Here is a 21692-nt window from a genome sequence, read left to right on the forward strand (position 1 = left end):
GAAAAACAACACACAAAACACAACACACAAAACATAGAATGCCCACCCCAACTCACGCCCTGACCAAACCAAAATAGAGACATAAAAAAGGAACTAAGGTCAGGACGTGACACCAGCAGCATGACCAACGCCCGGTCATGGCGCTCAGCCAACGTTTGGACCCCCTCCATCAGCTCACGAAGCAATTCCTCATGCCTACCAATGTAGGCTCCTTGGGAGGACATGGTGTTGTGCAGCTGGTCCTGGTCTGCTGGGTCAGTCATGGCCAGTTTGTACTATCAGGTATGAAGGTAAGACCCAGATGTAGTACATCTGTACATTTGGACTGGTATAAGGTTTGTGAGTGAGTATGCATGGTTTGACTATGCTTGACGTTCGGTTCCGCTGTACTGTAGCTCTCTGTGGCACTACAAGAGTCAAGCTGGAGCCCTGCTCATTCCAATGGAAAATTACATTAGTGGGGAGGGTGCGACACTAGAACAATTCCTGTGTGACCATCTGCTAGCTCACGATGGTTCCAACACGTAAGTCGCTGTAGAGGAAAGAGCGAGCAAGCAAACAAAAAATGTCATATTGTGTCATATTGAAGGGTTATTAAAATGTCCCAGGAAGGATTTAAATTGTACAGCCCCATATGCACCACCTTTTTAACACAATGGGCTAATCAGGGTCATACAGAATGATTCTTGGCAGTTTTAAACAAATCTTCTTTGAAACAAAAGTATACACCTCACACACATTATGAGCTTTAAAAAAAGACACCTGTACCATGTCAGATATAGAGTTGAGGTGTAGTCAATGTTGAGTTTGCATCCCAATACTAAGCTTTATTCATCACAGAAGACTGAAATATAACAAATCTGTTTGATATAAAAACACAGGATTTTCATCATAAAAAAAAACTTTGTTAATGATGAAATAGTGAAAAATATGAATAACATTCCACATGAGGCCGAAGATGGGGCTTTAGATCATCGGATGCAGGAAAGGGGCTACAGGGTTCATGGTCCTCACACAATTCTGAGTGTTCTCACAACGTAGGCACTAGGATTACGAGGACATTTTTATTCACCTGGAGATTTGCCTATTTTGAACTCTTCGTTGGCTTTTGGCCGGTGAAGGTTGGGGTGGCGAGTGAGTGGGCTGATTCTGGTTAGATCTCTGAAATGTAACAGGTGGCTCATAAACCGCGGGAATCTGCAATTCATCTGTGTGCTCAGTGTCTTTTCTGACAGACACTCAGTCATCCAAGGTAATAGAACAGTGACAGCTTTGCAAAAATAGCTTTCAGACGATGTAAGCAGGGGAACGGGGGGAGGGGCAGGGGGACGGGGGGAGAGACGAGGTGGGTTGGGAGAAGAGAGGTGGAGGATGAAGGGATGAAGAGGGCAAGGGGGGCTGTGTCATAAGGACAAACTACGCATATTACGCTCCAAACTCATTTGCTTGTTATGTTGGACTCCACAGTAAAAAATGAAATGGACATGTGCCGTGTTAATCATTGAGTACGATTTGTGTGTGTGTCATTTAACAACATAGTAGAGACTAGCATGTGATTTATTAGTAACATCCTGTGGCTACCATCCAGTCTACTTCTCTCTACTCATGTCCTTGGTGTGTGTCATTTAACAACATAGTAGAGACTAGCATGTGATTTATTAGTAACATCCTGTGGCTACCATCCAGTCTACTTCTCTCTACTCATGTCCTTGGTGTGTGTCATTTAACAACACAGTAGAGACTAGCATGTGAGAGGACTGATTTATTAGTAACATCCTGTGGCTACCATCCAGTCTACTTCTCTCTACTCATGTCCTTGGTGTGTGTCTCCAGTGTACAGTACATATACAGTACACGTGCACACACACGTGTAGGTTACACACTCACACACTCGTGTAAACACACACACATGTAACACACACACACGTATTCTTAAGCCCAAACACAATATTTTGAAACACACAAACTCACGTGCGTATGCCAGTCGCCACTCACACACACACGCATCTCAATCACACCCCACGTTGAGTGACCCCTGCCTGAGTCTCGCTCCACTGCTGGGTCTTCTTCCTCTCCCCCTCTTCGGTCTCATCTACCTGGGGTGCTGACTTTGCCAGTGCTCCTTCCTCCACACTTCCTCCTGTATATACAGTATATCTGGCGCTGCTTTGCCCTGCGTTTTCCCTCATTTCCCCCCAGGTAGCTGTCACCAGATCCCCCTTACCACCAAGGTAAGAGGCAGGGGTGGTGGGGGTGTGACTGGCAGCAGAGGAGTGGCTGGCAGCAGAGGGGTCCCTGTCTACCACTTGAATGGAACCCAATGGGAACTGTTGTTCTGCTTACTACAGTGTTTTACCAACACAACAAATGTGTGCCTTCCAGTTAATGCACACTAATAATACAGTATCTAAACACAGCGAAAAAAGAAACGTCCTCTCACTGCCAACTGCGTTTATTTTCAGCAAATTTAACATGTGCAAATATTTGTTTTCAACATAAGATTCAACAACTGAGACCTCACAAGTTCCGGAAATTGAATAATGTGTCCCTGAACAAAGGAGGGGGTCAAAATCAAAAGTAACAGTCAGTATCTGGTGTGGCCACAAGCTGCATTAAGTACTGCAGTGCATCTCCTCCTCATGGACTGCACCAGATGTGCCAGTTCTTGCTGTGAGATGTTACCCCACTCTTCCACCAAGGCACCTGCAAGTTCCCAGACATTTCTGGGGGGAATGGGGGGCCATTCCCTTCGATCCAACAGGTCCCAGATGTGCTTAATGGGATTGAGATCCGGGCTATTCGCTGGCCATGGCAGAACACTGACATTCCTGTCTTGCAGGAAATCATGCACAGAACGAGCAGTATGGCTGGTGGCATTGTCATGCTGGAGGGTCATGTCAGGATGAGCCTGCAGGAAGGGTACCACATGAGGGAGGAGGATGTCTTCCCTGTAACGCACTGCGTTGAGATTGCCTGCAATGACAACAAGCTCAGTCCGATGATGCTGTGACACACCGCCCCAGACCATGACGGACCATCCACCTCCAAATTGATCCCGCTCCAGACCACAGGTATTGGTGTAATGCTCATTCCTTCGATGATAAATGCAAATCTGACCATCACCCCTGGTGAGACAAAACCGGAAGGTTATGTGTTCAGATCCTAAACACTTGGTTTTACAGTGTTGGCAGAGTCTCGCTTCCTAAAACCCAGCAGTGTTAGGCAGTGGAGGAGCAGTATTTGGCTAATAATCCCTGTCCTTGGTGCTGAAAGAAGAGATGGTCTAGCTCATGCAGTGGTTGTCATGGTGACACCGGCAGGTCCTGGTAGTACTGTCAAAATAAGGGAAACACTCTTTTCACGCCACTTTGACGAGAATTTACGCAGCAGGTTAGGAGCATTAACTTAGAAGGTTAGGAGACTGAGGAGACTGAGGTTGAGGTTATGAAAAGGGTTAGCGAAAATGCTCTCCCAACCTTCCTTACAGACATTTGCTCCCTCACTTCTTTCCATACCCACACAATCACATCTCTCTCTCAAACACTTTTTCTCTGTACCCCTCCAATTTATGTTGATGATCTTTCCCAATCCAATTCCAGGCCTTGCAGAGAGACTACTGAGGCTTGAAGGTCATTGGACTACATTCCTGCAATGTATATTACCTGCGTTATTCCCACAGGGAACCGTAGAGCATAGTATGCTAATTCGCTGCACTTTCTCATAGATTCTATTTTATTTACCTTTACATGCATTAGCGTGCAGTTTGTAAATGTAGTTGTCATGTTGTATTCTGAATATGTTGATGTGTGAGTAGTAGACCATGTACATACCGTATACTAGCCTATATTCAATTCCATTGCATTGAATGTTCTTTAAAATAAATAAACTAACAAGACATTGATTGATATACAGTGCCTTGCGAAAGTATTCGGCCCCCTTGAACTTTGCGACCTTTTGCCACATTTCAGGCTTCAAACATAAAGATAGAAAACTGTATTTTTTTGTGAAGAATCAACAACAAGTGGGACACAATCATGAAGTGGAACGACATTTATTGGATATTTCAAACTTTTTTAACAAATCAAAAACTGAAAAATTGGGCGTGCAAAATTATTCAGCCCCTTTACTTTCAGTGCAGCAAACTCTCTCCAGAAGTTCAGTGAGGATCTCTGAATGTTCCAATGTTGACCTAAATGACTAATGATGATAAATACAATCCACCTGTGTGTAATCAAGTCTCCGTATAAATGCACCTGCACTGTGATAGTCTCAGAGGTCCATTAAAAGCGCAGAGAGCATCATGAAGAACAAGGAACACACCAGGCAGGTCCGACATACTGTTGTGAAGAAGTTTAAAGCCGGATTTGGATACAAAAATATTTCCCAAGCTTTAAACATCCCAATGAGCACTGTGCAAGCGATAATATTGAAATGGAAGGAGTATCAGACCACTGCAAATCTACCAAGACCTGGCCGTCCCTCTAAACTTTCAGCTCATACAAGGAGAAGACTGATCAGAGATGCAGCCAAGAGGCCCATGATCACTCTGGATGAACTGCAGAGATCTACAGCTGAGGTGGGAGACTCTGTGCATAGGACAACAATCAGTCGTATATTGCACAAATCTGGCCTTTATGGAAGAGTGGCAAGAAGAAAGCCATTTCTTAAAGATATCCATAAAAAGTGTTGTTTAAAGTTTGCCAAAAGCCACCTGGGAGACACACCAAACATGTGGAAGAAGGTGCTCTGGTCAGATGAAACCAAAATTGAACTTTTTGGCAACAATGCAAAACGTTATGTTTGGCGTAAAAGCAACACAGCTCATCACCCTGAACACACCATCACCACTGTCAAACATGGTGGTGGCAGCATCATGGTTTGGGCCTGCTTTTCTTCGGCAGGGACAGGGAAGATGGTTAAAATTGATGGGAAGATGGATGGAGCCAAATACAGAACCATTCTGGAAGAAAACCTGATGGAGTCTGCAAAAGACCTGAGACTGGGACGGAGATTTGTCTTTCAACAAGACAATGATCCAAAACATAAAGCAAAATCTACAATGGAATGGTTCAAAAATAAACATATCCAAATGAACAATGACCCCAAGCCTACTTCCAAAGTTGTGGCAAAATGGCTTAAGGACAAAAAAGTCCTAAGGTGTATGAAATTTTCCGACTACTGCATGTAATCACATCCGGACTGGTGTGATGCTTTTATCTTTTGATCTGGTGTACAGATCTACATGTTTATCATTGAGGAAATAACGCATACTATTACTACTGTATGAGTGTTATAGTTTATACAGCTACTACTGTGGCAGGGTAAGTTTTACACCACTTTTCTAAACATGACTGTTTAGAATGTTTAAATCTCACCTTAGTGTATATGACATATACAGTACAGTAGGGTATTACTATAAACATATACAGGTTGTTGCATTGTATGCTAACCATTGTTTGATCGTTTTTTATGATTCAAAATGTGTTAAAGGCATACGTTACTTCTATAGGATTTACGTACTGTAATTGACCCCATTACCTTTCAAACAATTTTAGGAATTTGGTCAACCATTTTTGGTAAAAGATAGGTATTTTTTTATCTACCTCCTCTTTTCCTGTCTTCCCTGGTGTTGCATGTTGTTGTTTTTTACCACTAGCCTAATAACTAGTCTAACCTAGCCCTGGACCAATGCCTAGCCTAACCTATGCTAGCTCTGGGCCAATGCCTAGCCTAGCCTTCCACTAACACGTCCTACCCGACTTAAGTAATACAGGCACGAGAGGATGTTCAGATTGTCCGGTCTTGTCCTCTGGTAACACATCCATTTATCTTTTGGTCATGTTTTAGTGTTTTGTTTTCCTCTATTCCATTTATATCCTCCTAACCCCCCTCTCATGTTCTCCTGTCATTCCCTACATGTGGTTGTTAGATCAACTGGTCCCCCCACTCCCTCCCTCTTTTCTGCCCCCCCCCCCTGTACAGCCTACATACAAGATCAGATGTTCTACCCATTTTACTGTGTTAGGCGTTTTTTGTTGCTATGTGTACCCAAGTCTACTGTGTACATGTGTGTGTGTTAGAGAGAGTAGTAGAGAGAGAGACTGAAAGAGAGAAACAAACAGAGAAGATAAATGCCTCTCAGGTAAGGCTAGCATACCTTGATGGTAAAACCATCTACTGTATAATGTTTTCCATACACATGAAAATGATGGTGACCGTAAAGTGTTATGACCAGCTGTACTTTGAGTAGTATTACTAACTATCATCACTACCACCACCATCATCATATCCGAATCAGAAAACGTTTATTATCCTACGAGAAGAAAATCTTGCCTCCACCATTACCACCAACACCATCAAATTAACACTACAGCTGAAACTCTCAGAATACGGTTTGCAGCTACACATGGGACAAAGATTGTACTTTTTGGAGAAATGTCCTCTAGTCTGATGAAACAAAAATATAACTGTTTTGTCATATTGACCATCGTTATGTTTGGAGGAAAACGGGGGAGGCTTGCAAGCCGAAGAACACCATCTCAACCGTGAACCACGGGGGTGGCAGCATCATGTTGTGGGGTGCTTTGCTGCAGGAGAGACTGGTGCACTTCCCAAAATAGATGGCGTCATGAGGTAGGAAAATTATGTGGATATATTGAAGCAACAATACAAGAGATCAGTCAGGAAGTTAAAGCTTGGTCGCAAATGGGTCTTCCAAATGAACAATGACCCCCAAGCATACTTCCAAAGTTGTGGCAAAATGGCTTAAGGACAACAAAGTCAAGGTATTGGAGTGGCCATCACAAAGCCCTAACCTCAATCCTATAGAAAATGTGTTGGCAGAACTGAAAAAGCATGTGTGAGCAAGGAGGCCTACAAACCTGACTCAGTTACACCAGCTCTGTCAGGAGGAATGGGCCAAAATTCACCCAACTTACTGTGGGAAGCTTGTGGAAGGGCTACCCGAAACGTTTGACCCAAGTTAAACAATTTGAAGGCAATGCTACCAAATACTAATAGAGTGTATATAAATTTCTGACCCTCGGGGAATGTGATGAAAGAAATAAAAGCTGAAATAAATCTCTCTACTATTATTCTGACATTTCACATTCTTGTATTTTGCTAAGGTGTATGTAAACTTCTGACTTCAATTGTTTATTATATACACTGAAGAAAATAAATGTTCTTAAATGCTTCTTCCTCAGCTCTTAAGGTTCCTTGGAGAACTCTTGCCAGATTAAGAACCTTTGAGTTAGCTGTGGGGTCCCCTACGTGGCATCTACAGATCTTCGGAATTCTTAAAGGTTCTTGAAATGTATGGAAGCCTGCAGATGTGGCCCTTTCATAGCACATGTAAAAAGATAACACCCAGAGTTGAACCAAAACCACACCTATCTTTATCATATTTCCCAGCATGCTTTATTGAAGTTGATTTTTAGAATTGTTTGCTTCAACATCTATGTTTTTGCATGCTGTCACGCCCTGCTTTTTATGTCTCTATTTTGGTTTGGTCAGGGTGTAATTTGGGTGGGCATTTTATGTTCCCTTTTCTATGTTTTTGTATTTCTTTGTTTTGGCCATGTATGGTTCTCAATCAGGGACAGCTGTCTATCGGTGTCTCTGATTGGGAATCATACTTAGGTAGCCTTTTCCCACATGGTTTTTGTGGGTAGTTATTTTCTGTTTAGTGTTTTCTGCACCTGACAGGACGGTTTCGTTTCTCTTTGTTATGTTGGTATAGTGTTCGGTTACAATAAAAGGCATGAACACTTACCATGCTGCGCTTTGGTCCGATTCCTCTTCTTCAGACGACGACTCCCGTTACACATGCACATTGATTGATTCATTAACCTTATGCTACTCAAATTTTTCTAAACTGTTACTTGAATTTATTGGACTCATTACTGAAATGTTTGTTCCAGTTTAGATGTTTAAAGTATTCTCATAACTTAGTCTTCCCAACGCTGGCAGTCATTCTGAATGCCACTTGCAGGTGAATAAAAATACCAAATGTTGGATATCCCCTCACTGGCTGGATTCCAATAGGAACTAAATCAAATCAAATCAAATCAACTTTTATTTGTCACATACACACGGTTAGCAGATGTTAATGCGAGTGTAGCGAAATGCTTGTGCTTCTAGTTCCGACAATGCAGTAATAACCAACAAGTAATCTAACTAACAATTCCAAAACTACTGTCTTATACACAGTGTAAGGGGATAAAGAATATGTACATAAGGATATATGAATGAGTGATGGTACAGAGCAGCATAGGCAGGATACAGTAGATGGTATCGAGTACAGTATATACATGAGGTGAGTATGTAAACAAAGTGGCATAGTTAAAGTGGCTAGTGATACATGTATTACATAAGGATGCAGTCGATGATATAGAGTACAGTATATACGTATGCATATGAGATGAATAATGTAGGGTAAGTAACATTATATTAGGTGGCATTGTTTAAAGTGGCTAGTGATATATTTACATAATTTCCCATCAATTCCCATTATTAAAGTGGCTGGAGTTGAGTCAGTGTCAGTGTCAGTGTGTTGGCAGCAGCCACTCAATGTTAGTGGTGGCTGTTTAACAGTCTGATGGCCTTGAGATAGAAGCTGTTTTTCAGTCTCTCGGTCCCAGCTTTGATGCACCTGTACTGACCTCGCCTTCTGGATGATAGCGGGGTGAACAGGCAGTGGCTCGGGTGGTTGATGTCCTTGATGATCTTTATGGCCTTCCTGTGACATCGGGTGGTGTAGGTGTCCTGGAGGGCAGGTAGTTTGCCCCCGGTGATGCGTTGTGCAGACCTCACTACCCTCTGGAGAGCCTTACGGTTGAGGGCGGAGCAGTTGCCGTACCAGGCGGTGATACAGCCCGCCAGGATGCTCTCGATTGTGCATCTGTAGAAGTTTGTGAGTGCTTTTGGTGACAAACCGAATTTCTTCAGCCTCCTGAGGTTGAAAAGGCGCTGCTGCGCCTTCTTCACGATGCTGTCTGTGTGAGTGGACCAATTCAGTTTGTCTGTGATGTGTATACCGAGGAACTTAAAACTTGCTACCCTCTCCACTACTGTTCCATCGATGTGGATAGGGGGGTGTTCCCTCTGCTGTTTCCTGAAGTCCACAATCATCTCCTTAGTTTTGTTGACGTTGAGTGTGAGGTTATTTTCCTGACACCACACTCCGAGGGCCCTCACCTCCTCCCTGTAGGCCGTCTCGTCGTTGTTGGTAATCAAGCCTACCACTGTTGTGTCGTCCGCAAACTTGATGATTGAGTTGGAGGCGTGCGTGGCCACGCAGTCGTGGGTGAACAGGGAGTACAGGAGAGGGCTCAGAACGCACCCTTGTGGGGCCCCAGTGTTGAGGATCAGCGGGGTGGAGATGTTGTTGCCTACCCTCACCACCTGGGGGCGGCCCGTCAGGAAGTCCAGTACCCAGTTGCCCAGGGCGGGGTCGAGACCCAGGGTCTCGAGCTTGATGACGAGCTTGGAGGGTACTATGGTGTTGAATGCCGAGCTGTAGTCGATGAACAGCATTCTCACATAGGTATTCCTCTTGTCCAGATGGGTTAGGGCAGTGTGAAGTGTGGTTGAGATTGCATCGGCTGTGGACCTATTTGGGCGGTAAGCAAATTGGAGTGGGTCTAGGGTGTCGGGTAGGGTGGAGGTGATATGGTCCTTGACTAGTCTCTCAAAGCACTTCATGATGACGGAAGTGAGTGCTACGGGGCGGTAGTCGTTTAGCTCAGTTACCTTAGCTTTCTTGGGAACAGGAACAATGGTGGCCCTCTTGAAGCATGTGGGAACATCAGACTGGTATAGGGATTGATTGACTACACATCACTTTGCAAGCTATCATGATGTGACTTGCAGGTGTAGTATGGAGTTTCAGGCCACTGTATTAGTGTAATAATAGGCCCTCAATAAAAGGCCTCTTGAAATATTTTTGTCTTAACAATGACATTTTAATGACAACATATTTACTTAGGATCTCACTTGGTGATGAAACTGAATGAATGCATCAACTATTTCTCCGTCACTAGCAAACACAGTCATGGGTGGTATTGGTAACTCTAAAATTCACTCGAAAGGCACTCTGGGAAATGTGCAAATAAGGCTTATAACTATACAGCAGGGCTATTCAATTCCTGCCCTGGAGGGACAAAACATTTCTGGTTTATATGGTTCTTCAAAGAGCAATCACATTTCTTGTTCTTCAGAAGCCCGAAAATGGTTCCCCTATGGCAGTGGTTCCCAAATGTTTTATAGTCCCGTACCCCTTCAAACATTAAACCTCCAGCTGCATACCACCTCTAGGACCAGTGTCAGCGCACTCTCAAATGCTGTTTTTTGTCATCATTGTAAGCCTGCCACACACACACTATGTAGAATGCATTTATTAAACATAAGAAAGAGTTTAAGTTTTTGTCACAACCCGGCTCGTTGGAAGTGACAAAGAGCAAAGACCAAGGCACAAATAATAAAAAATAATAATCAATAATTTAGCTCTTTATTTAACCATCTTACAGATAAAACCTTACTTGTTCATCATAAATTGTGTGAAGGGTGTGCTTGAAAGGATGCACATAACTCTGCAACGTTGGGTTGTATTGGAGAGAGTCTCAGTCTTAAATCATTTTCTACACAGAGTCTGTGCCTGTGTTTAGTTTTCATGCTAGTGAGGGCTGAGAATCCACTCTCACATAGGCACATGGTTGCAAAGGACATCAGTGTCATAACAGCGCGATTTGCCAAGGCATGTAACTCTGAGCGCAGCCCAATCCAGAATTTTGGCAGTGGCTTCTGGTTAAATAAAATTTTCACAGAACCGCTTGTTGCAATTTCGATAAGGCTCTCTTGTTCAGATGTCGGTAAGTGGACTGGAGGCAGGGCATGAAAGGGTTAACGAATCCAGTTGTTTGTGTCATCCATTTCAGGAAAGTACCTGCTCACTTAGGTGCTTCACTATATCACATTTGACATTGCCCGTAAGCTTGAGTTCATTTGCACACAAAAAATCATACAATGATGGAAAGACCTGTGTGTTGTCCTTGTTAATGCAGACAGAGAAGAGCTCCAACTTCTTAATCACAGCCTCAATTTTGCCTTGCACATTGAATATAATTGCAGAGAGTCGTCTGCGTAGAGGTGGATCAGAGAATCACCAGCAGCAAGAGCGACATCGTTCAATATATACAGAGACAAGAGTCGGCCTGAGAATTGAACCCTGTGGCACCCCCATAGAGACTGCCAGAAGTCCGGACAACAGGCCCTCCGATTTGACGCACTGAACTCTGTCTGATAAGTAGTTGGTGAACCAGGCGAGGCAGCCATTTGAGAAACCAAGACTGTTGAGTCTGCCGAAAAGAATGTGATGAATGACAGAGTCGAAAGCCTTGGCCAGGTCAATGAATATGGGTGCACAGTAATGTCTCTTATCGATGGCGGTTATGATATCGTTGATATGATATCGACCAGCTCGGAAACCAGATTAAATAGCTGAATGCACTGTATGTTTTAATTAGCTAATGATAATATGTGCCATTTACCAGATGCTTTTATCCAACGCGAGTAACATTACAGTGGAGTACATACATTTTTAGTTGGTGTCTGTGATCCCTGTGGGAATTGAACAAATGACCCTGGCATTGCTAACAACACAGTCTTACCAACTGAGCCACACAGGACCACTGCAACCATATATGGTTAAATTACTTGTTATAAACTGGATGTTGTCGTTCAGTTTTAGTACATATAGGGCGACCTATAATATAGTTTGAAATGAAGTCTGCCTGTTTGGTTATCTCAAATGAACCCTTCAAGAGGGTGCTTCTACACCTGCATTGCTTGCTGTTTGGGGTTTTAGGCTGGGTTTTCTGTACAGCACTTTGAGATATCAGCTGATGTGCGAAGGGCTTTATAAATAACTTTGATTTGATTCATTCAGCTTGAGGTCTTGTTGGATGTCTCTGACTGATTGTACTCATGTTGTACCGTCTGATTTTATCAACCAGTTTTTAGCACCCATGTCGTGCATTGTAAGGCGTTATGCATTGCTCAAAACGTATAATAAATCTACTTCTAAGGTATTATGAAGAGGATCTCACAGGACGTATTGACATTTACTCAGCTACCAATCATACAGCTTTATACAGTAGCACCATAATAGTGGTAGTGGTATTATAAGGAGTATACAGAGTACCTATCTGGCTAATTGGAGGGTGATTGTAGAGTGTTTTAGAAATTTTTGCATTCGCAGAACTCTTTAAAAGTAGGGGGTTAATTACATGACTGAATGGGGAGTATTGGCTCCCCATTATTGTTACCTTGAAATGAAGTGTTAAAATAGAACGCTATCTCAAGCACTTTGGGCTTTAGGGATTTTCACTGTATGATTAATATAGTAGTTGTAAGGGTCAAAATGGTGGCCAATACATAATGTACAATCGGGCTGTCAGTCCTTTCACTTTGTGTGAATTGTTATTTCAACATGACATATTTTCAAATAATCTGGCTAGTTATTGGAACATGAATTGGGACCACAATGAATCATGCTGGGCCACAAACAGACTCAATGACACATGTTTCAGGCCCTTTATGTTGAACATTCAGTATGACGGGGGCCCCATCCTGATTTTGAAACCCATTCAGTGCACTCTGAGATACATGGATATTTATAATTCATCCGTTTAATCCTTTTACGACCGTATTCTCTGTTTCCCCGTCACTTTCTTCTCTGTCCTCTCCACCTTTCTTTTACTCCCCTTTACTCTCTGTCCTCTCCACCTTTCTTTTACTCCCCTTTTCTCTGTGTCCTCTCCACCTTTCTTTTACTCCCCTTTTCTCTGTGTCCGTGCTGCGCCAATGAAACAGTAGTCGTCTGTATTCTCATTCCAGCCAGGTCTCCTCCCGCTTTCCTCCATTCCACTGCTTTTCCTTGGGCTGTCATGCCGGTGACCGTTGCAGCATTTTTTATGATCGTCAGATTGAGTATCCCTCAGTGCTCGGTCCAGTTTGACCCTGCAGTCACCTTCAAGGTCAGCATTATCCCACTTAGGAGTCTAGTCCAGTTTAATAATCTGGCCTCATCTCATCTGATCGAGCAATGCCCTGCAGTGTCCTGTAGGGGCTGACAAACTGTTGAATAATACACCATCTGTTTTTCTAGCTCTGTTGTTTGTATATGACTGTAAACCTTCTCTCCTTCCTCTTTCTTTTCTCCTTTACTGTCCCTCTATCTTCAACTTTCTATTTTCCTTCTGTCTGTTGGCCTTTCCCCTCCACTCTCTGTCCCTCCACTCTCTGTTTCTCTCTGTTCCTCTCCTCCAGTACTGCGCATTCGTCTCCCTTCTGTTCATCCTCATCTCCATCTCTACATTCTGCATGGAGACGCATGAGGCCTTCAACACCATCTACAACAAGACGGAGAACGTGACGGAGGGAAACGTGACTCGCGAGGTGATCGTCTACGAGGTGGTGACCGACAGCTGGCTTACGTACGTGGAGGGCATGTGCGTCGTCTGGTTCACCATTGAGGTGATGGCACGCGTGGTCTTCTGCCCGGACAAGGTCGAGTTCTTCAGGAGCACCCTCAACATCATCGACTTCATTGCCATTATGCCCTTCTACCTGGAGGTGGGGCTGAGCGGCCTGTCCTCCAAAGCCGCCAAGGACGTATTGGGGTTCCTGCGTGTGGTCCGCTTCGTCCGCATCCTGCGTATCTTCAAGCTGACCCGCCACTTCGTGGGACTTCGCGTCCTGGGCCACACGCTCCGCGCGAGCACCAATGAGTTCCTCCTGCTCATCATCTTCCTTGCTCTCGGAGTGCTCATCTTCGCAACCATGATCTACTATGCCGAGCGCATCGGCGCAGACCCCGACGACCCTACGGCTGCCAAACACACAAACTTCAAGAACATCCCCATTGGCTTCTGGTGGGCTGTGGTCACCATGACCACTCTGGGCTACGGGGACATGTATCCCGAGACGTGGTCGGGGATGCTGGTGGGCGCGCTGTGCGCCCTGGCGGGGGTGTTGACCATCGCCATGCCTGTGCCCGTCATCGTCAACAACTTTGGCATGTACTACTCACTGGCCATGGCTAAGCAGAAGCTGCCCAAGAAAAAGGGCAAGCACATCCCCCGGCCCACCATGCCAGGCTCGCCCAACTACTGCAAGCCCGACGCCATTGCCCTGGCCACTGCCTCGCCCCATAGGATCCTGGGTAATGTACTCGGCGAGGTGATCTGGTCCGGAGGCCTTGACTGCCCCCTCGCTCAAGAGGAGATCATAGAGATCAACCGAGGTGAGACATTTCTATTTTTAATCCTCAGCCCCCTATTTTAAGACACAGACTGCAAGTTAACAAAATTGCTTCGACCTTGACTCATAAGATTGGTATTAGTTTGTAAACACAACATGGAGCTTCGCTGAGCATCTGGGCACACCACCACTGGCCTCCAACAAGGGCGTAGAACTCAAATTACCCTGGCAAGATATTATATTTTTGGCAAAGATGTTGTCAAATTGTACAGTTTAGTGTCAATAGATATCCATTCAATCAAACTTGGGACAGGGATTTTCACAGTTTGTGGGTGACTCTGATAGGGATGGGGGGGGGGGGGGGGGGGGGGGGTCTGATTCTGAATCTGCCCTTGAGAGAGGGGGGCTGATTCTGAATCTGCCTTTGAGAGAGCGGGGCTGATTCTGAATCTGCCCTTGAGAGAGGGGGGCTGATTCTGAATCTGCCTTTGAGAGAGCGGGGCTGATTCTGAATCTGCCCTTGAGAGATAGCTAACCCATCAGAACTCATAGGTAATTTATGATCAACTGGTGAGTCCACTTTTGCCGACAGGCCTCCATCTGTCTGCATAAAACAAACACAGTACTTTAAAATCTCATTTGGATCTCTTCACAACAGCCTAATATACATACATTTGGTTCAATGGTTTGGTTTAAATGTTAGACAAAAAATTGTAGAAAAACTTAATTGAAATATTTAGTAGGTTAAATGTGCAGTACTTCCTATTTCATTTGGCATGATTGTGTATGACCTATGAACCCAATATCCACACACGACAATATGGCACATGTTGTGTATTTTGTTGAGAAATCAACAGTGAGTCTGCAGTTATAGTATTTTATTGCATCAGCACCTATAGTACCCCACCACTTTCTCTCTATCTTTCACACTCTCTTTTATAAGAGTTTTGTTGTAGGTTGTCAGTAAGTTCATGAGCAGGAAGTCATGTGAGATAATTTGACTGCTGTGTCTGAGCATATACGCACCAGCCACCCTGTAGCATCAACTCGCACCCCGAACCACCTCTTCTATCACTATGTCCAGTGTTTAGTATACCATGCCGTCTTGCTAAGCCAGGATAGACATGAACTTTGACACATTGGCAATTATCAATTACATATCATAGTAGAATGTATATGTGGGTGTTTTAGAAAACACAGTAGCTTAAGATGGTACTCGGCTGGTACTGAGCTCTAAACTACATAGAGCCACAGGAGGTTGGTGGCACCTTAATTGTGGAGGACGGGCTCGTGGTAATGGCTGGAGCGGAATAGGTGGAATGGTATCAAATACATCAAACACATGGTTTCCATGTTTGGTGCCATTCCATTGGCTCCGTTCCAGCCATTATTATGAGCCGTCCTCCCCTCAGCAACATCATGTGCATTTAGCCTCCATTTGAAACGACTGCTCTTCACTAATGCCATTTACTTTTTACACAGTGAAAAGATAATTTATGTTTAAGTCCTAATAAAATAGCCTATTGCATTGTGTTTTTGTTTAGTAGGACACCATAGTTTGGGATTAGATTTGGCCCAGTTGGAGGCTATTTTACTGACTCTGTCTCTGATTATGTATCTCATCAACAGTATTCAATTGTGATCAGTAGCTTGTAGTAACACCTCCTCTCCCTATTCCTTTGACTATTTTCCTACACACTTTTTTCCAGTGTTGGGAGACTGGGGATTCATGATTTCTGTATTGGTGGGCCAAGGTGCCAAAACAAAACCTCAGATATAGCAGCCAATCAAAGCCCCTAAGCTCACAACAGCAAGCTCTCTGATTGGATCAATTTAATCATCAAGCAAGCAATTACTCCCCTCGGGATATGTTCCAATACCCATACTAACATACTATGTAGAATGAAGCAATGTAATGGGCATGCATCCTAAGTAGTATGCTAGTGTGGATATGGAAACACAGCCCAGTTTGGCCTCAGTCTCCCATCACAACCTTCATCATCTACTATCCAGATACCTCACTTCACTCCTACTCTCCTATTCCTTCCTTCCCCTTTACTCTCTCCTTCTCCCTTGCTATCCCTTCCCCTCTTTCCCCATCTCCCCTTCTTTTCCAAAAGAGTCCAAGCAGAACGGTGACGCGGCCACTGCGGTCCTGGCGAACGAGGACAGCCCCACCATTGACCAGGTGCTGAGTCCGGAGCGAGAGGGTGCCCGAACAACACGGGAACGCTACCAGCAGGACCGTGCTTGCTTCCTGCTCAACACCAGGGAATTCCGTGCCACAGATGGGAATGTGCGGAAAGGTATGTCGGTCCCGCAGCGGACGGAACTGTAAACACACACCACGTAGTCAACAGAGCTACACATAAGATGCCATAAGGCACAGGCACTGATACAGATACTCCCTATATAGACGATGCCAACAGAGAAGGTGCACAAGACACAAATACATACACACTAATTATGTATACATGATCAAATACAGCATATATGGGAACTGATTTGTGGTTCATTAGAGAGAACACACAGGCAGACACAAGCAACGGCCAACAGCATCATGGGAAGAGACATGACTGTGTTTGTGTGACAGGGAGGAACTCTATGTTCTGACAGGACACAACAACGCCCTACCTTACACAAACACCTTTACTCTTCCGCTCTGTGTTTCCACTTATCCACCTCCGTACTGTCCATGTTTTCATCCACTTGGTACCGCCTTTTCTCTCCTCCTGTCTGTATTTTCTGTCCCCCTTTCACAGCCTCAAATTGTCATCCTCCATTTTGTCCTTGTATTTCTTTCGGTCTCCATCTCTCACTCTCGTTGTTTCTCTCTATCTCTGTCTCTTGGACCCAGACAGTTGACCGTGCATTCATTTACCTCTCGTCACTTCTGTTTCATGCTCTCCCTCTCCCTCTCGTCTCCCCTCCGCCTCCTTGTTTGGCTTTGACTCCCACTTCAAGCTCTCCCTCTCCCTCTCGTCTCCCCTCCACCTCCTTGTTTGGCTTTGACTCCCACTTCATGCTCTCCCTCTCCCTCTCGTCTCCCCTCCGCCTCCTTGTTTGGCTTTGACTCCAACTTCATGCCCCCCCCCACCCTCTCTCTTTGGCCCCCATTCTTTTCCCCCTTCCTTTTCTTTCCTCTCCAAAACACACCTTATTTACCCCTGTTTACCCCTGTTTACCCCATGTATACTGTTCTGCTCATTCTGAAATCCAATACCGCATTCCATTTCTTTATCGCTGCAACAAACTTTTTTTTTAACCACCTACATCCAAACCTGCATCAAACGCTTCTCCTTTACACTCCTCCCAAACCCTCCACATCCCTGTTGACACTAAACTACAGGCACCAGCCCTGTCAGCCGGCCCAGACTCCCCTTTGGCTGAAGAATGTTATAAGCTGGAAGGGTCTCTGCTACATCAGGACCTCAATGCAAACTCCACCTCCAAAACTATAGGCCAAGAGGTAACACCTTAAAATCACAGGTAACCAAAATGGAACCCTGTTTTTTCATCATTTTTTTACTTAATCCGTCAGCCAAACATTTAATGTTCTCTCAGCTCCATGACATTGATTGTTGGCAGTTGCCACTCAAACATTCCACCCACAGACACACTTGGACACAGAACACACTCACAGGAAGCAACATCACTAAGCTATTGAGCTAAGGTTGGGTAAAACTGTAATTCGAATATCAAAGCCAATTGCATTCTGTTGCTCAGAGTATCATCCAATCAGAATAATCTATTATTCAGAATAACCTGATCTTTTTTGTTGTTAACTAAACCTCTGCCTGATGCGCCACAATTACATCATATGAAGTATGAACTCAATGACAATCTTATAATAACTGGTCATATAATGTACACACACCAACCATTTGTCCATACACGTACAAAGAGTAACAAAAGTTATGTTATGAAACAACGATCTACGTTGTGTTTTCCATATTTAATGCAGGGTATCAGGAACAGCGGGTCACACGTTGTCTAATGTGCTCTGTGTTGTTGTCTCTCTCTTCAGGTTGTATCATTTCACGCATTTGTATGTTGGCTTATTCCTCCTTACACTTTACACTGTGTCTCTGTCCTACTCCGAATCAAATCAAACGTTTTCTTGCCATCTGAGTGTTTGTGTTGCTGTTGTCTATGTTATTTCTTTGTGTCACTGGTACCCAGCTGACATTCACCCTGACAGACAACAAAAGACACATCGCTCTTTGGAGAAATCTCCCTTTGCATTGGCCGAAATGTTCAGTCTCAAATATTTCTATCATGGTACGACATGTACATATTCCTGCTATGCGTGCATAATGGATGCTTTTGAATACGATGATGAACAGTGGCCGTCTTTCAGCGGTCAAAGGTCAGTGGGGTCAGCAGAGCCTCCGAGGTCACAGGACTAGAACAACATTTTCAGTCATATTATCATGTGTCTGTAGTGTAGTGACCTGAGTAGTTCAAAAGCGATACAGTAAGCTGCACCTAGTGACTGAAACACTGATTGGCTCTGACATCACACTGCCAGACAGACAATATTTGTATTTATTTTATTTATTTAACTTGTATTTAACTAGGCAAGTCAGATAAGAACAAATTCTTATTTACAATGATGGCCGACCACGGCCAAACACAAACGACGCTGGGCCAATTGTGCGCCGCCCTATGGGAGTCCCAATCACGGCCGGATGTGATACAGCCTGGATTCAAATCAGGGACTGTAGTGACACCTCTTGCACTGAGATGCAGTGCTTTAGACCGCTGTGCGACTCGGGACTATGACAGTCCGATTGACTGACAACTTGCTAACTAAGGCAGTGTTTCCCAACCCTGGTCCTCGATTACCCCCAACAGTACACATTTTTGTTGTAGCCCTGGACAAACACACCTCAATTGAGCTCATTGAGGGCTTGATGATTAGCTGACAAGTTGAATCAGGTGTGCATGTCTGTACACATGTGTACTATTGGGAGTGCTCAAAGACCAAGGTTGGGATACACTGATTTAAGGTACGCAAGCCTTGAGTTGTTGAACTCCTCTCTTGGAAGCCTCTGACTGCTTTGGTGATGTTTTTTTTTTTTTTTTTGTATAAAACCTACATTTAATCCCTCTTTAAAACCAAAAAGGAGGCCATTTTAAGCAGGAAGCCGTAGAGGGTGTTAGGATGCCACTCAGTGTTTACTGAATTAATGTTCTTGTTATCGCGGTACAAGGGTTTGATTTGAGAGACGGCTATAACACCCAGAACATTTTAGGAGTTAGTTCTTCCCCGTTACGATATTTGTGCCAATTCTATATGCCAACCTTCAGCCCTCAACATTTCTTAAAGTATTGATAGCTGTAGGGTGATTCAAGGACCACAGAACCTTGATCTCCCTCTATAACCTGAAATGTGTAACATTTAATACTAGTGAAATATCATTGCATCCATGTGAACCTGAACCAATAATAAAATGCCTCTGAGCAGCATTGCTCTTCAATCTCATATTGACCAAAAATTGAATTGAATACCAAACGGCTAGAAATGAGGTGAACGAACCCAAAATATTTGCCTCAGCTGAAATAATAATGGCTTAACGATGTGTTCCCTTCTTTGTTATAAAGTGGGATTCCCAATTGCGCTCTCAAACTGGTGTGCCCATGGTTTCTTTCTTAGATCTTTGCAGATGCAGTCCTTAAATTATTTTAGTAGCATTTTAAGTCTCTCTATATCAGTGTTCCCCAACCCTGGTCCTCGAGTACTACTATTCATTACTGCTGCACCGTTTGTTGTAGCTCTGAGTGGAAATAGGAAAAACGTGCATTTTATGGGTTATGAAAGTGTTGACGGTGCCGAAACATGAACTCACACAAAAAAACAGCAGCTATTTGCTGTATTCGTTGATGGTCGCGGTTTTGAAATCTCACAGTATCAAGTTTGCCGTAGCTTTCTTTGATACCTGCTACGTTACTGCAGACTCGGTCATCTGCACAGTCTGATTGGCCAGCGGTGGCATATTGCACTTGAATTCCTCTCCAGGCCCACCAGGGAGGCACCTTCAGAAAACTTGAAATTGCAACAGTTTGCCGACCCGGTGCGCAGGGCAGCTGAATTGGCTGCACTTACCACCAACAGCTTGAGACTCATTTAAAAAAATGGGAACACAAGGCTTTATCGTTGTTTTTTTTACAGAAATGTTTGGCGATCGACTAGAAATGCATGGATATGGACAAGTCGACCGCGATCGGCTAGAAATGCATGGACATGGACAAGTCGACCGCGATCGGCTAGAAATGCATGGATATGGACAAGTCGACCGCGATCGGCCGGTTGGTGACCAGTGGTGGGTATTGTTATTTTAGTACCCCTAGCAACAATACTGTAGCCTAACCGTACCCTTTCTTCTGAGAGTGGGGGTCCATTTAAACCACCTGACGTTAGATATGCCTTTCCATGTCAGTTTACCCAACTTCTAACTAGGGTTAAACTGACAAGTAAATATGTTTATTGTGTTATCCATACTAGTTTACTTTTTTCACTCTACAAGTGTTACCAAAGTCTTAGATTCCGTGTAAAGAAAGCTACAGTGGAAAAATATATTTCTAGGTTCAGATGATCTTTTAGCTTAATTGGGTCTGAAAAGACATGGCATAATATAGTGTTTCCATGTACAAGCCAAGTCTAGATTTAACTTTAGCCTGTAGCTTTGATATGTGCTGAGAGAAGTACAGTGCACTGTCAAGCCATACTCCCAAGTACTGGTATGAGGTGACTACCTCAAGCACTAAACCCTCAGAGGTAGTAATAAACACATGTGGGAGGAGGGGCATTCTTCTTACCAAACTACATTACCTTTGTTTTGGAGGTGTTCAGAACAAGGTTATGGGTAGAGAAAGCTTGTTGGAAACTAAGAGAGCTTTGTTGTAGAGCATTTAACACAAAATCTGGGGAGGGGCCTGCTGAGTATAAGACTATCATCTGCATGTAAATGGATAAGAGAGCTTCATACTGCCTGAGCTATGCTGATGTAAATTGAGAAGAGCGTGGGGCCTAGGATCGAGTCTTAGGGTACCCCCTTGGTGACAGGCAGTGGCTGAGATAGCTGATGTTCTGACTTTATACACTGCACTCTTTGAGAGGGGTAGTTAGCAAACCAGGCCAAAGACCCCTCAGAGACACCAATACTCCTTAGCCGGCCCACAAGAATGGAATGGTCTACTGTATCAAAAGCTTTGGCCAAGTCAATAAAAATAGCAGCACAACATTGCTTAAAATCTAAGGCAATGGTGACATCATTGAGGACCTTTAAGGTTGCAGTGACATCCATAACCTGAGAGGAAACCAAATTGTATACCAGAGAGAATACTGTAGACATCAAGGAAGTATGCATTGCATGCTAGATGTTTTCCAATTCAGTTTGTCCGTGATGTGTACGCCGAGGAACTTA

General features: G+C 44.0%; 1 protein-coding gene across 1 annotated transcript in view; it reads left to right on the forward strand.

Annotated features, from left to right (window-relative positions):
• The window catches only part of LOC110498792 (potassium voltage-gated channel subfamily C member 1-like), a 50289-nt gene that overhangs the window by 20685 nt on the left and 7912 nt on the right, over positions 1-21692 (forward strand). Inside the window, exons 2-3 of the mRNA XM_036955580.1 lie at positions 13330-14305; positions 16383-16568. Coding sequence (XP_036811475.1) covers positions 13330-14305; positions 16383-16568 — 1162 coding nt within the window. The remainder of the gene's footprint in view (positions 1-13329; positions 14306-16382; positions 16569-21692) is intronic.

The sequence above is a fragment of the Oncorhynchus mykiss genome, chromosome 20 (genome assembly GCF_013265735.2).
Source record: "Oncorhynchus mykiss isolate Arlee chromosome 20, USDA_OmykA_1.1, whole genome shotgun sequence".
In the NCBI taxonomy this organism is placed as follows: Eukaryota; Metazoa; Chordata; class Actinopteri; order Salmoniformes; family Salmonidae; genus Oncorhynchus; species Oncorhynchus mykiss.